Source organism: Mobula hypostoma, chromosome 14 (assembly GCF_963921235.1).
Source record: "Mobula hypostoma chromosome 14, sMobHyp1.1, whole genome shotgun sequence".
In the NCBI taxonomy this organism is placed as follows: Eukaryota; Metazoa; Chordata; class Chondrichthyes; order Myliobatiformes; family Myliobatidae; genus Mobula; species Mobula hypostoma.
In genome coordinates, this window is record NC_086110.1 from 79,608,776 (window position 1) to 79,625,944 (window position 17,169).

A 17,169-nucleotide genomic window follows, 5' to 3' on the forward strand; every position below is an offset into this window, starting at 1 on the left:
TTATTAAGTTGACACAAGGAAATTAAACTTAGAGTGTGAGGTAATGTTGGCCAGGAATTGAAGAGTGTTGTGTGCAGTGTTTCAATCACAAACGAGAAAATTTGAAGATGCTGGAAATCCATGCAACACACACACAAAATGCTGGAAGAACTCAGTAGACCAGGCAGCATCTCTGTAAAAGAGCAAACAGCCGAGACCCTTCACTGGGATTGGAGAAACAGATGAGAAACCAGAGCAAGAAGATTGGGGAGGGGAGGAAGAAATACAAGTTAGTAGGTGATTGGTGAAACCAGGAGAGGTAAAGAGAAGTAGAGAGGTTGGAAGTCAATTAGTGAAAAAGCTAAGGGGCTAGAGAAAGGAGAATGTGATGGGAGAGGACAGAAGGCCATGGAAGAAAGGCAAGAGGGAGGAGCACCAGAGGGAGGTGATGAGCAGGCGAGAGAGGGAAGTGGGAACGGGGAATGGCGAAGGGGGAAAAGGAAAAATTGATGTCCATGCTATCAGTTTGGAGGTTACCCAGACGGAATATAAGGCCACAGAATGGGAAGTAGGATTAAAATGGGTGGCCAATGGGAGATTCTGATTTTTCTGGCAAATGGAATGGAGGTGCTCTGTGAAGCGGTCTCCCAATCTACGTCAGGTCTCACCAGAATACAGGAGGCCACACCAGGTTCACCAGATATGACCCCAATAGACTCACAGGTGAAGTGTCACCTCACCTGGAAGGACTGTTTGGGGTCCTGAATGATAGTGAGGGAGGAGGTGTAGGGGCAAGTGTAGTACTTGTTCTGCTTGCAAGGATAAGTGCCAGGAGGGACAAATGGACAAGGGAATTGTCTAGGGAGCAATCCCTGCGGAAAGCAGACAGAGAGTAGGAGTGGCAAGATGTGCTTGGTGGTGGGATCCTGTTGGAGATGGCCCCTTTAAAAAGTGCAGCTAGATATGAGCTCTGCCCGTCTGTTTTAAGTGTTTTTCATTTAAACCTTGATAGATGTGAGTGTATGGAGACCTTGAGTACTGAGTTTCTGCTGTGGGGTTTAAAATCCAGAGATACATAAGGAATACTTTTCACCCTGGGTGATGGGCTACAAGAATGATGGAGGCAGGAACCATCAATACATAGATAAGGCATGACAAAGTGTACTTGAAGCATTGTGACTGGCAAGAGCGATTAGAATTAATAGCTCTTGCTGGCATTGATTTCAGGCAGGATTTTCCATCACGTATAATTTTATCTCAATCACAAATGCTGAAGCTTAGATTTTAATTTTTATTCCTTTTTTTCTGAGGAGGGAGAGGAAGAGAAGGCAGTAAGACGTGGAATAGTATGGAATAGCTAAATTGGAGGGGTGTGGGAGAATCTGGCAAGTGTGTTAGCAAGTTGATGTTATTGTATAAACAGAGGGCATGACGAGGGATGAATGTGGAACTACTTTGTGCTGAATAATGGGATGTACAGAGGTAGGGGAGATGTATCAGATGTGGGAAGTACCCAGTTCTAGTCTTCATTGTTGTACAAAAACAACTTGTATTCATTTAGCTGCTTCAGTGTGTTAAATCCCCCTAGACAGTTCACATCAAAAATGGACATGAACTAGTCTTCGGGGTCGAGGAAGGAAATTGGAGGGTTTTAGTTAAGGAATTGTAGAGCTCAAGGTCCTGACAGCTGATGTTGCAGTCAAGAGGAGCAGAATGATGAGTCTTTGCGAGTACACTGTGTGCACACTTCACTTACTGGTATTAATATAGGGTGCTCAGTAAGGAAAGTAGCACGTGCAGGAAACATTATTTCGATCTATGCTGAGATTCAGAGATCATGGGATATACCAGAGTGAAGTGTTGGAGATCTTTTGATTAATCACACTTTCTGGGACAGCACTGGGTCTGGTTAAGGTTGGTTTATTCGAGATCTTTGTGATTAGTCACACAGCATTGGGAGTCACTGTTTGGTTTCTTAGTTTGTTAGTCCTCCCTTGACTTGTGTCCTTTATTTCTTCTAGTTACTTACATCCAAGAAGTGACGCAATACTTTAAAAAGCCCTCATTGATTGCAGACCTTGCGTGGGACAGTCTGACACCTCAGTCTCCATCTCTGCGAGGTGAAGCCTCTGGTTCTCCAGATCACAGTGCTAAAGACAGCAAGACTTTTCCGCTGAAGATGTGCTATGTCACGAGGAACCTGAGCGTGTCTAATCCGGAGAGCAGGTTGAGATCTTAAACTCCATAAATAATCAAAAGTGTCAGACTGGTCAAAAGAATGGACGAGATTCCATTCTGTATCTGCATTTGGGGTCTTTGGGCTTTACACATAAAGGCACAGAGTACAAGAGCAAGCAAGTTGCAACGACCCTTTTTGAGACGCTTCTTGGGCCACAGCTGGAATATGGTGCCCAGTTCTGGCACCACACTAGGAAAGGTATGAAAGCCTGGACAGTGTGCAGTTGCTAAATGGAGTGATTCCAGGGATAAGAGACTTCTGTTACATGGATAGACTGGAGAAGCGGCGGTTCTCTTTGGGACAGGGGGATGTCATGGTATCTGGAGATGTATTTATAAACGTGTAAAGGCTCCACACACAGTGAATAGTGAGAGATTCCCCATTGGTGCAAGGGTCAACAACACAGATAGTTGGCAAAGTGATGCCTTTGAGAAGAGGAGAAGAGCTGGTTAATACAACTAGTGCAGCTGATCTGGAGTGTGCTAAGGCCTGGGGTAATGGAGGGAACCAAACAAGTACTTGAACAAATAGTGACTGGGCAATGGGACAAGTTGGTTAGTTCTTGTGGTCAGCGCAGGAAACCTTTGTGTTTCTGATAGAGCCCAGAGTTGTCAGTGATACGCTGTTCCTGTTGTTACACTCTGAAACAACCCACGCTCTTCACGTAATAAATTCACCTATTACACTAACACTCCGGTTTACTTCATAATCCTCATTAACTCCGTCTCAGCAGGTCTCACTAAAACTGAGAAATAAACTCTGTCCCACACACTATTTTTTAAAATCTCACCCCTTACTAAAACCTTATTGAATGTACATTCTAGTTTGTCACATGTCACTCAGTTCTGATGTACTTTACACATCTGTGATGTTCCTGATGTATTCCCGTGCTGTAATCTTTTAAAACCCCCATAATGCTCACTGCAATTATTCAATATACAGTACATTCCTGATGTACTTTCCACATCCTATTCATGTTGAAAATGTTTCCTTCAATGCCTCAATTCAGGGAATTCTTCATTCTGAGAATCAATTTTAAGGCAATGCATCTTTACTGAAGTAATGCTGAGAGGGCAATGCAGTGACATTACCTGGTCTATACTGACCTCAAGTTCAGTTTTCTGTCACTTGCACATCTTTAATTTAGTAATCCTAAGTCACTCAGTATGTGCTGTATATTAAGGAAGGTAACCCCAGGGAATTTCCCTTGAGTCGAAAAAATCTTTGTAGTTATTATTTCCTATTGCCAATTTTCTACCCATATAGCTCAGTCTCTTTTTTTCACTGTTTCATATTATTGATGCAGGAGGCATTTAGTGCTAGGGGCAATCTCATTCCATACATTTTGCCTGTGGCCTACTGTCTCTCTTCCATTAACTCCAAAGTTCTCCTAATCTCACTAGCTTATAAAAGCAGTTTCAACTTCTAGTGCTTTTTTGAGGTGTGGGCAGAAACCAAAGCACTTTGAATCCTTGGAGAAGGTCCAAGCTCCTTTCATACAGCAGCAGGAGTCAGGATTGAGCCCAAGCTGCTCTCCCTCCTGCACCATTGTTACATCTGACTTATTTTGCTGGCCTTCTCTAACCATAAATACATCGGATATAGGGGCAGACTTAGGCCACTTGGCCCATCCAGTCTGTTCCGTCATTTTGTCATGGCCGATCCATTATTCCTCTCAACCCTTTCGTTTCATCTACCAAAATGCATGGCCATACACTGAATTCCATTTGCCATTTCTTTGCCCATTGTCCTAATCTGTTTAAGTTCTTCTGTAGCCTCTCTACTTCCTCAGCACTTTTGCTCCTCCACCTATCTTTAGGTTGTCTGCAAACTTTGCAACAAAGCCATCAATTCCATCATTCAAATCATTGACATATAACATAAAAAGAATTGGTCCTAACACAGATTCCTGTGGAACACCACTAGTCACCGTCAATCAGCCAGAAAGGCTCCCTTTATTCCCACTCTTTGCCTCCTGCCAATCAGCCGCTGCTTTATCCATGCTAGGATCTTTCCTGTAATACCATGGTCTTGTAGCTTGTTAAGCATCCTCATGTGTGGCATCTTGTCAGAGGCCTCCTGAAAATCGATATACACAGCATCCACTGATTCTCCTTTGTCTATCCTGCTTGTTATTTCTTCAAAGAATTCCAACAGATTTGTCAGGTAAGATTTTTCCTTGAGGATACCATGCTGTCTGTGGCTTATTTTATCATGTACCTCCAAGTACCCTGAGACCTCATTCTTAATAATCGACTCCAACATCTAACTAACCACTCAGGTCAGACTAACTGGCCTATAATTTCCTTCCTTCTTGGCCTCCCTCCCTTCTTGGAGGGTAAAGTGACAGTTGCAATTTTCCAGTTTTCTGGAACCATTCCAGAATCTAGTGATTCTTGGAAGATCATTACTAATGCCTCCACGATCTCTTGAGACACCTCTTTCAGAACCTTAGGGTATACACCCATCTGGTCCAGGTGACTTATCGTCCTTCAAACCTTACAGTTTCTGAAGAACCTTCTCTCTAGTTATGGTAACTTCACAAGTTTCATAACCTAGATGCCTGGAACTTCCACCATGCGATAGTGTCTTCCACTTTGTCAATTTGCATATAGTTCAGCCTATGACCCCGTGATTATCGTGTGTGGTTCTGCATTTTAACATGAACACTACCTATTCATATGCCTTAATTGTAACCACTGTTGGCCATTGACCAACATAGACACACACAAGCAGATGGCTCTCCCTTCTCCCTCCTGGTTTCTCTGTAGGCAGCACACCCTTTGGGATTCATGCACATGACTGCAAAGGACAGTCCCCTGTCCCCTAATTAGCCAGCACTCTCTTCCACTATGTTCCTTTTCATTCCCCCAACATGAAAGGCCAGTGTCCATGTCACTGACTGTTTGCTGTTCTCTACAGTCAATTCTTATCTGCGTGGGTTGCCAGAACCTCAGCAGTTGGACACCATATTTGGGGCTCTTGATTTGCTGCCTCCTTGGTCCCCATATCTGAAGCACTCATTACACTCCCCACCCACCCCCAATAACACTTAATTACCTCCCAGTAGAATCCTGGTAACTTTCTCCCTACGTTATTGTTGTCTGAATTGTGGTCTGTAACTCATTAGCTCTGAGCTGCAGGTGTGATTTGCCTGAATCTCACTGAGGTGTGTAAGCAGTCCTAGCTTTGAGCTGAAGGCTGACTGATTCCATTGTGTGTGTGTGTGCTGCTGACTGCTGTTGCTGTGTTGTGCCCACAGGTTATTTGAGCTGCACTCCCCTGATGGCAGACATGTGATTCTCCTGCGGAGCAAAGACGCTGCTACCACACATGCCTGGTTCATGGCGATCCACGCCAGTATCACAGCTCTGATCCCTCAGGCACAGTCTGACTTAGCTGAACTCCTGGGGCCCAGTTGCAGGGCCATTCAGCATCTTGGCTGGATCGCAGAACAGGTAGAGAATTCCTGGTATTACAGTCTCCACAGTTAAACCTTATGTTTGGGAGGAAGGAAGGAAAGGGGTTTATTCTGCTGTTGTTTTGTTTCTGTTGTTGTCACGACTTGTGTTATTCTACCGAACTTTGTGGGCATGGAATGTGTGACGACACTTGTAGTTCGCACCATCACACCTGAAGGTTCTGTTGGTTGTTAATGCAAGCGACGGATTTAACTGTATGTTTCGATGTACAGTACGTGGTAAATTAATGTGAACCTGTGGTTGGGGGTGTTCTGTAAAAAACAGAAACATAGAAAACCTACAGCACAATACAGGCCCTTCGGCCCACAAAGCTGTGCCGAACATGTCCTTACCTGAGAAATTACCTGGGGTTACCCATAGCCCTCTATTCTTCTGAGCTCTATATACCTGCCCAGGAGTCACTTAAAAAAACCCTATCTTAGCCGCCTCCACCACCGCCACTGGCAGCCCATTCCACACACTCACCGCTCTCTGTGTAAATAAAAAAAAAGCTTACCCTTGACATCCCCTCTGTACTTACATTCAAGCACCTTAAAACTGTGCCCTCTCACGCTAGCCATTTCAGCCCTGGGGAGAAGCCTCTGCCTATCCACATGATCATTGCCTCTCATCATCTTATACAGCTCTATCAGCTCACCTCTCATCCTCTGTAGCTCCAAGGAAAAAAGGCCAAGTTCACTCAACCTATTCTCATAAGGCATGCTCCCTAATCCAGGCAACATCCTTGTAAATCTCCTCTGCACCCCTTCTGTGGTTTCCACATCCTTCCTATAGTGAGGCGACCAGAACTGAGCACAAAACTCCAAGTGGGGTCTGACCAGGATCCTATATAGCTGCAACATTATCTCTCAATTCCTAAACTCAATCCCACGATTGATAAAGGCCAATGCACCGTATGCTTTCTTAACCACAGAGTCAACCTGCACAGCAGCCTTGAGTGTCCTATGGACCCGAACCCCAAGATCCCTCTGATCCTCCACGCTGCCAAGAGTCTTACCATTAATGCTATATTCTGTCATCATATTTGACCTACCAAAATGAGCCTCACATTTATCTGGTTTGAACTCCATCTGCCACTTCTCAGCCCAGTTTTGCATCTTATCAATGTCCTGCTGTAACCTCTGACAGCCCTCCACACTATCCACAGCACCCCCAACCTTTTTGTCATCAACAAATTTACTAACCCATCCTTCCACTTCTTCATCCAGGTCATTTATAAAAATCATGAAGTGCAGGGGTCCCAGAACAGATCCCTGAGGCACACCACTGGTCACCGACCTCCATGCAGAATGTGACCCATCCACAACCACACTTTGCCTTCTGTGGGCAAGCCAATTCTGGATCCACAAAGCAATTTCCCCTTGGACCCCATGCCTCCTTACTTTCTCAATAAGGCTTGCATGGGGTATCTTGTCAAATGCCTTGCTGAAATCCATATACACTACATCTACTGCTCTACCTTCATCAATGTGTTTAGTCACATCCTCAAAAAATCCAATCAGGCTCGTAAAGCATGACCTGCCTTTGACAGCCATGTTGACTATTCCTAATCATATTATGCCTCTCCAAATGTTCATAAATCCTGCCTCTCAGGATCTTCTCCATTAACCTACCAACCACTGAAGTAAGACTCACTGGCCTATAATTTCCTGGGCTACCTCTGCTCCTGTTTTTGAATAAGGGAACAACATCCGCAGCCCTCCAATACTCCAGAACCTCTCCCATCCCCATTGATGATGCAAAGATCATTGCCAGAGGCTCAGCAATCTCCTGCCTCGCCTCCCACAGTAGCCTGGGGTACATCTCATCCGGTCCCGGCAACTTATCCAACCTAATGTTTTTCAAAAGCTCCTGCATATCCTCTTTCTTAATATCTACATGCTCAAGCTTTTCAGTCCGCTTTAAGTCATCCCTACAATCGCCAAGATCCTTTTCTGTAGTGAATACTGAAGCAAAGTACTCATTAAATACCTCTGCTATCTCCTTTGGTTCCATACACACTTTTCCACTGTACTTTTTGCAATCAACTGACGATTCTTTTCCTTCAGCACTGTGATTTAACGTAGAAATGCGTTCAGCTGTGGCTCAGTAATTGATGATTTTGAAGGTGACTGTTGCTGCTACATTGCAACCTTGGCTTCTGTTGGCTACTGACCACCTGACTCACACTTAACAGTCCTGTAACTTTCAAGGGCAACTGTGTTCGTGTATTCTGAGATTACCTGCTGGAGTTCAGTAGCTAACAGCACTGGTGGGGATGAGTTGGAGAAAGCAGTGTCCAGTGGTTATAGTTAAGGATGCCTGGCTTGGGGTATGTTGTGGTGGTTGAAGTGGAGGATATGGAAAGGACTTAGCACCATGTATGTACAGTACTGTAATTTTTCTCTGCTTGGGCTGCAGATGAAAGTGGAAGATGGAAAGCAGCAGTGGAAACCGGTGTTGGCGATCCTCACGGACAAAGATTTGCTGCTTTACAACAGTGTGCCCTGGAATCGAGATCATTGGGCATCACCTTGCCAAAGCCACCCGCTGCTGGCCACCAGGTATGTATAGCATGGGGCTGCACCTCTTCCTCTTATACAGCGGTCCCCAACCACCGGGCCGCAAAGCATGTGCTACCAGGCCGCGAGGAAACGATATGATTTGGCGATATGAGTCAGCTGCATCTTTCCTCATTCCCTGTCACGCCCACTGTTGAGCCATTACGCATGCGAGGTCATTACCCGCGCGTCATTCACGTCAGCGCGGGAAGGAGATCAACTCCTCGAGCTTGCAAATGATGACGGGCTGAAAAGTATGTTTGACGTAACATCTCTGCCGGCATTCTGGATCAAAGTCAAGACTAAATATCCTGAGACAGCCATGAAAGCACTGAAAACGTTGCTTCCATTTCCAACATATCTCTGCAATGAATGCAACGAAAACTAAATTGCGGAATAGACCGGACATAAGAAACCACCTTCGAGTATCACTGTCTCCTATCACCCTTCGACAGGGCCGTCTTGTTGCAGGGAAACAAGCCCAGGGCTCCCACTGATTTAGCGATATTGGTGTGTCACAATGATTTTATATGTTCACACGGGGAAAATACGTGCTGTGTGTTTAATATCCAAACGTTACTTAAAATGTTATGATGCTATTGACTTCTAAGTGACTTATATAACCATATAACAATTACAGCACGGAATCTCCCTGCCCATCTAGTCCATGCCGAACGCTACTCTCACCTAGTCCCACCGACCTGCACTCAGCCCATAACCCTCCATTTCTTTCCTGTCCATATACCTAACCAATTTTCCTTTAAATGATAATATCGAACCTGCCTCTTCCACTTCTACTGGAAGTTCGTTCAACACTTACTTCAAGCTCCTCTGTCCTCCCCCGATAATTGACTTATCACTATATTCATGCGAAGGAAATACGTGCTGTGTGTTTAATATTAAATTTGTTAGATAAAACCTTTTAGAAACAAAATTGAGTGTATTAGCCACTTATCACCTATATTCCGGTCGAGATTAACACTCCCCCCCCCCCCCCCACCCCCCGAACAGAATCGCCAAAAGTGATTTGCAGGAAAAAAATCGGAAGGTACATTCATTTGCAGGTCATGCATGCGCAGTGGTGCCCACGCAAGGCTTCACAATCATTGTAGTTTTTACGGGGTAAACACAACGTATTTGACTGCTACTCTTGTCCGTTGGCAACCCTACCACCCCACCCCCGCTCGGCCGGTCCGCAAGAATATTGTCAATATTAAACCGGTCCGCAGTGCAAAAAAGGTTGGAGACACCTGCACTGATGAGTCACCCTTGGCAGCTATGTATCAATTTCCTGTAGACCTGTGCTGACAAGTTCCCCTTGATGACTGCACCCCATTCTCTTACAGACCAGTGCTGACGAATACCCCTTGGTGACTGCACCCCATTCTCTTACAGCTCTCTGCTGACGAGTCTCTCTTGGCAATTCCACACCATTCTCTTACAGATTGGAGAGATCAGAAGCCTGAGAAGACATAGTTCACTCAGGTTCACCGGTTGAGTAGAAGAGCATCGACTTGTGGCAGTTTGTTGCTTTGAGCAGCGGCCAATCAGCATTCGGGATTGATAGGCATTGAATAAATTAAGTAAGGTGGGACCATTGTCAGAGTTGTCAGAAGAAAAACTATAAAAATAAACTAGGAAATTATAGACAGGTGAACCTGACATCAGTAGTGGCATACTTACTGGAAGGTATTCTAAGGGACCAGATATTTTAGTATTTGGTTAGACATGGATTGATTAATGATAGTAAGCATGGTCTTGTGCGTTTTAGATCATGTCTAACCAATCTTATAGAGATTTTTTGAGGAAGTTATCAGGAAAGTTGATGAAGGCATGGCAATGGATGTTGTCTACATGGCCTTTTGCAAGGTATTTGACAAGGTTCTGCATGGGAGTTTGGTCAAGAAGGTTTAGTCATTTGGCATTCAAGATGAGGTAGTAAATTGGATTAAACATTGGCTTTATGGGAGAAGCCAGAGAGTGGTAATAGATGGTTGTTTCTCTGACTGGAGGCCTGTGACTAGTGGTGTGCCACAGGGATCGGTGCTGGGTCCTTTGTTTGTCATCTATATCAGTGATCTGGATGATAATGTGGTTAACTGGATCAGCAAATTTATGGATGACACCAAGACTGGGGGTGTAGTGGACAGCGAGGAACAATGTCATGGCTTGCATTGGAATCTGGACCAGCTGGAAAAATGGGCTGAAAAATGGCAGATGGAATTTAATGCAGATAAGTGCGAGGTGTTGCACTTTGGCAGGACCAACTAGGGTAGGTCTTACACAGTGAACGGTAGGGCACTGAGGAGTGTGGTAGGACAAAGGGATCTGGGAATACAGGTCCATAATTCATTGAAAGAGGTGTCATTGGTTGATAGGGTTGTTAAGAAAGCTTTTAGTCTTCATAAATGTAAGTATTGAGTACAGGAGATGGGATGTAATGTGAAGTTGTATAAGATGTTGGTGAGGCCTAATTTGAAGTATTGTGTGCAGTTTTGGTCATCTACCTGCAGGAGAGATGTAAATAAGATTGAAAGAGTACAGAGAAAATTTACAAGGATGTTGGGAGTGTGGAGGACCTGAGTTATATGGAAAGGTTGACTAGCTTGGAACTTAGAGGATTGAGAGGAGATTTGATAGAGCTATACAAAATTATGAGGAGTATAGATAGGGTGAATGCAAGCTTTTTTAACTGAGGTTGGTTGGGACTAGAACTAGAGGTTATGGGTTAAGGGTGAATGGTAAAAAGCTCGAGGGAACATAAGGGGAAACTTCATTCAGAGGGACCTTAGATGTTGCCAGCGCAAATGGTACATGCAAGCTCGATTTCAACGTTTAAGAGAAGTTTAGATAGGTACGTGGATGGTAGAGGTATGGAGGTCTACGGTCCAGGTGCAGGACAATGGGAGTAGGTAGATTAAATGGTTTGGCACGGACTAGATAGACTGAAGGGCTTGTTTCTGTGCTGTACTTTTCTATGACTCTGGCCTACGCTGATGAGGTCCCCTTGGTGGCTACGCCTCATTCTCTTACAGACCTGTGCTGACAAGGACCTCAGCGACTATGCCACATTCTTCTTCAGATCTGCAATGACGAGCTCCCCTTGGCATTCACCTGGTGAGGAAGTAAGCTGAATGGATCCTGTGATTGGAGTCTGTGACGGGCAGTTATAGGCCCCAATCACAGAAGAAAGAGTGGTCTTACATTGTTGATTTGTTCATATAAATCTTTTGTTGCTGATGGGTAGCTTTGTAAATAGTTATGTTCCCCCTACTTCTGAACTTTCTGTAAATACATAGAGGCCCCTATCAGGTCACAGGCAAGAGGGCATGAGATAGCTTTCACAGAAAAAGAATTCAAAGAGATTTTTTAAGTAGATTTCAGGTAAAAGAGCAATTGTGGGGATAATTGTTCCAGGAACAGACTAAAGTTTATGTTATCTGTGGAGCCACAGGGGATGTGCAAGGTCCTGAATGAATATTTCTCTTCTGTCTTTATTGGGAGAAAGACTTGAAGTCTAGGAAAATTTAATGGGGGTGCCTTGGGGATTATCAACATAACAGCAGAGGAGGTACTAGACTAGTTAAAGATATAAAGGTTGAGAAATCTGCAGGGCCTGACCCGGTACATCCATGAACAGACATTGTGCGAGCCCTGACTGAGATATTTGCATCGTTAGCCACAGGTGAGGTGCCTATAGACTGGAGGATAGTGAAGGTTGTGCCTTTATATCAAAAAGGTTGCAAAGAAAAACCTGGGAAATATAGACCATCTGTGGAAGTGAATGAACAGTTGATCCTCCGACAAGTGCTGATGAATGGTCTCAGCCCGAAACGTCAACTGTTTATTCGTTTCCATAGATGCTGCCTGGCCTGCTGAGTTCCTCCAGCATTTTGTACGTGTTACTCTGGATTTCCAGCATCTGCAGAATCTGTTGTGTTTAACTATAAACCAGTAAGCTGGAGAGGGTTCTCAAGGATAAGATGTACATGCATCTGGAAAGACGAATTGATTAGGGAAAGTCAGCATGGCCTTGTGCAAAGATCACATCTTGCGAACCTAAATGAGTTTTTTGATGGCACACACAAAATGCTGGAGGAAGTCAGCAGGCCAGGCAGCATTTATGGAAAAGAGTACAGTCGACGTTTCTGGCTGAGACCCTTCAGCAGGACTGGAGTTAGAAAAGATGAGGAGTAGAGTTGCAAGGTGGGGCTTATCCTCACCTACTACCCCACCAGCCTCTGCATCCAGCATATAATTCTCCTCAACTTTCGTCATCTCCAATGGGATCCCACCACCAAGTACGTCTTCCCCCCACTATCCCACTTTTGGCTTTATGCAGGGATCACTTCCTGCACGGCTCTCCTGTCCTTTCGTCCTTCCCCACTGATCTCCCTCTTCCAATACTTCCCAATGCCAATACTTCCTCTTCTTTAATCATCATAGTTTCCATAACTTCCCTACCTGTTTCTCTTACCTTACACAATTCAATATCCTTCTCCTTAGTGAATACCGAAAAAAAATAAATTGTTCAAAATCTCCCCCATCTCTTCTGGTTCCACACATAGCTGTCCACTCTGATTCTCTAAGGGACCAATTTTATCCCTCACTATCCTTTTGCTATTAATATAACTGTAGAAACTCTTTGGAGTTATTTTCACCTTACTTGCCAAAGCAACCTCGTATCTTCTTTTAGCTTTTTGAATTTCTGTCTTAAGATTCTTTTTACATTCTTTATATTCCTCGAGCATCTCATTTACTCCATGTGCCTATATTTATTGTAGATATCTCTCTTTTTCCAAACCAAGTTTCCAATATCCCTTGAAAACCATGGCTCTCTCAAACTTTTAACCTTTCCTTTCAACCTAACAGGAACATAAAGATTCTTTACCCTCAAAATTTCACCTTTAAATGACCTCCATTTCTCAATTACATCCTTCCCATAAAACAAATTACTCAGTCCCAATCCACTCCTTCTAAATCCTTTCGCATCTCCTTAAAGTTAGCCCTTCTCCAATCAAAAATCTCAACCCTGGGTCCAGACCCATCCTTCTCCATAATTATATTGAAACTAATGGCATTGTGATCACTGGACCCGAAATGCTCCCCAACACATACCTCCATCACCTGACCTATCTCATTCCCTCACAGGAGATCCAATACTGCCCCTTCTCTAGTTGGTACCTCTGTGTATTGCTGCAAAAAACTATCCTGCACACATTTTACAAACTCCAAACCATCCAGCCCTTTTACAGTATGGGCTTCCCAATCTATGTGTGGAAAATTAAAATCTCCCACAATCACAACCTTGTGCTTACTACAAATATCTGCTCTCTCTTTACAAATTTGCTCCTCCAATTCTTGCTCCCCATTAGGTGGTCTATAATACACCCCTATAAGTGTTACTACACCTTTCTCATTCCTCAATTCCACCCAAATAGCCTCCCTAGACGAGCCTTCTAATCTATCCTGCCAGAGCACCACTGTAATATTTTCTTTGAGAAGCAATGCAACACCTCCCCCTCTTGTCCCTCTGATTCTATCACACCTGAAGCAATGAAATTCAGGAATATTTAGTAGCCAATCACACCCCTCCTGCAGCCATGTTTCACTAATAGCTGCAACGTCATACCTCCAGGTATCAATCCATGCTCTAAGCTCATCCACCTTTCTTACAATGCTCCTAGCATTAAAATAAATGCATTTAAGAAATGTTCCACCTCTTACTCTCTGTTTATCCCTAATCGTGCAAACAACTTTACTATCTCCTTTTTCTTCCTTCGCATTAGGGTTAGGGTTTCTACACTCTGGTTCCCCTCCCCCCTTGTTTAAATCCACTGGAGCCTCTCTAGCAAACCTACCTGCAAGAATATTTGTCCCCCTCCAGTTCAGATGTAAACCGTTATGCCAGAACAGGTCCCACCTTCCCTGGAAAACTGCCCAATTATCTATAAATTTGAAGCCCTCCCTCCTGCACCATGTCTTCAGCCACGTGTTGATCTGTGCTGTCTTACTATTTCTAAACCTGCCTGCACGTGGCACTGGTAGCAATCCTGAGATTGCTATCCTGGAGGTCCTGTCCTTTCACTTGGCGCCTAACTCCCTAAACTCACCTTTCAGAACCTCCTCACTCTTCCTACCCATGTCATTGGTCTCTACATGGACCACGACATCTGGCTGCTCACCCTCCCTCTTGAGAATACCAAGAACTCGATCCAAGATATCGCGGACCTTGGCACCAGGGAGGCAACAGACCATCCGGGATTAGAAACATAGAAACATAGAAAATAGGTGCAGGAGTAGGCCATTCGGCCCTTCGAGCCTGCACCGCCATTTATTATGATCATGGCTGATCATCCAACTCAGAACCCAGCCTTCCCTCCATACCCCCTGACCCCTGTAGCCACAAGGGCCATATCTAACTTCCTTTTAAACATAGCTAATGAACTGGCCTCAACAGTTTGCTGTGGCAGAGAATTCCACAGATTCACCACTCTCTGTGTGAAGAAGTTTTTCCTAACCTCGGTCCTAAAAGGCTTCCCCTCTATCCTCAAACTGTGACGCCTCGTTCTAGACCTCCCCAACATCGGGAACAATCTTCCCGCATCTAGCCTGTCCAATCCCTTTAGGATCTTATACGTTTCAATCAGATCTCCCCTCAATCTTCTAAATTCCAACGAGTACAAGCCCAGTTCATCCAGTCTTTCTTCATATGAAAGACCTGCCATCCCAGGAATCAATCTGGTGAACCTTCTTTGTACTCCCTCTATGGCAAAGATGTCTTTCCTCAGATTAGGGGACCAAAACTGCACACAATACTCCAGGTGTGGTCTCACCAAGGCCTTGTACAACTGCAGTAGTACCTCCCTGCTCCTGTACTCGAATCCTCTCGCTATAAATGCCAGCATACCGTTCGCCTTTTTCACCGCCTGCTGTACCTGCATGCCCACTTTCAATGACTGGTGTATAATGACACCCAGGTCTCGTTGCACCTCCCCTTTTCCTAATCGGCCACCATTCAGATAATAATCTGTTTTCCTATTTTTGCCACCAAAGTGGATAACTTCACATTTATCCTCATTAAATTGCATCTGCCATGAGTTTGCCCACTCACCCAACCTATCCAAGTCACCCTGCATCCTCTTAGCATCCTCCTCACTGCTAACACTGCCACCCAGCTTCGTGTCATCCGCAGACTTGGAGATGCTGCATTTAATTCCCTCATCCAAGTCATTAATATATATTGTAAACAACTGGGGTCCCAGCACTGAGCCTTGCGGTACCCCACTAGTCACCGCCTGCCATTCTGAAAAGGTCCCGTTTATTCCCACTCTTTGCTTCCTGTCTGCTAACCAATTCTCCACCCACACCAATACCTTACCCCCAATACCGTGTGCTTTAAGTTTGCACACTAATCTCCTGTGTGGGACCTTGTCAAAAGCCTTTTGAAAATCCAAATATACCACATCCACTGGTTCTCCCCTATCCACTCTACTAGTTACATCCTCAAAAAATTCTATGAGATTCGTCAGACATGATTTTCCTTTCACAAATCCATGCTGACTTTGTCCGATCATTTCACCGCTTTCCAAATGTGCTGTTATCACATCCTTGATAACTGACTCCAGCAGTTTCCCCACCACCGACGTTAGGCTAACCGGCCTATAATTCCCCGGTTTCTCTCTCCCTCCTTTTTTAAAAAGTGGGGTTACATTAGCCACCCTCCAATCCTCAGGAACTAGTCCAGAATCTAACGAGTTTTGAAAAATTATCACTAATGCATCCACTATTTCTTGGGCCACTTCCTTAAGCACTCTGGGATGCAGACCATCTGGCCCTGGGGATTTATCTGCCTTCAATCCCTTCAATTTACCTAACACCACTTCCCTACTAACATGTATTTCGCTCAGTTCCTCCATCTCACTGGACCCTCTGTCCCTTACTATTTCTGGAAGATTATTTATGTCCTCCTTAGTGAAGACAGAACCAAAGTAATTATTCAATTGGTCTGCCATGTCCTTGCTCCCCATAATCAATTCACCTGTTTCTGTTTGCAGGGGACCTACATTTGTCTTTATCAGTCTTTTCCTTTTTACATATCTATAAAAGCTTTTACAGTCCGTTTTTATGTTCTCTGCCAGTTTTCTCTCATAATCTTTTTTCCCCTTCCTAATTAAGCCCTTTGTCCTCCTCTGCTGAACTCTGAATTTCTCCCAGTCCTCAGGTGAGCCACTTTCTCTGGCTAATTTGTATGTTACTTCTTTGGAATTGATACTATCCCTAATTTCTCTTGTCAGCCACGGGTGCACTACCTTCCTTGATTTATTCTTTTGCCAAACTGGGATGAACAATTGTTGTAGTTCATCCATGCAACCTTTAAATGCCTGCCATTGCATATCCACCGTCAATCCTTGAAGTGTCATTTGCCAGTCTATCTTAGCTAATTCATGTCTCATACCTTCAAAGTTACCCCTCTTTAAGTTCAGAACCTTTGTTTCTGAATTAACTACGTCACTCTCCATGTTAATGAAGAATTCCACCATATTATGGTCACTCTTACCCAAGGGGCCTCTCACGACAAGATCGCTAATTAACCCTTCCTCATTGCTCAAAACCCAGTCCAGAATAGCCTGCTCTCTAGTCGGTTCCTCGACATGTTGGTTCAAAAAACCATCCCGCATACATTCCAAGAAATCCTCTTCCTCAGCACCTTTACCAATTTGGTTCACCCAGTCTACATGTAGATTGAAGTCACCCATTATAACTGCTGTTCCTTTATTGCACACATTTCTAATTTCCTGTTTAATACCATCTCCGACCTCACTACTACTGTTAGGTGGCCTGTACACAACTCCCACCAGCGTCTTCTGCCCCTTAGTGTTACGCAGCTCTACCCATATCGATTCCACATCTTCCCGGCTTATGTCCT

General features: G+C 44.4%; 1 protein-coding gene across 2 annotated transcripts in view; it reads left to right on the forward strand.

The window, feature by feature from the left end:
- Positions 1 to 17,169, forward strand: part of sntb2 (syntrophin, beta 2) — a 53,141-nt gene that overhangs the window by 19,781 nt on the left and 16,191 nt on the right. For both annotated transcript variants that reach the window (XM_063067297.1, XM_063067296.1), the window contains exons 2-4: positions 2,001 to 2,205; positions 5,481 to 5,676; positions 8,101 to 8,243. In XM_063067297.1, coding sequence (XP_062923367.1) covers positions 2,001 to 2,205; positions 5,481 to 5,676; positions 8,101 to 8,243 — 544 coding nt within the window. The remainder of the gene's footprint in view (positions 1 to 2,000; positions 2,206 to 5,480; positions 5,677 to 8,100; positions 8,244 to 17,169) is intronic.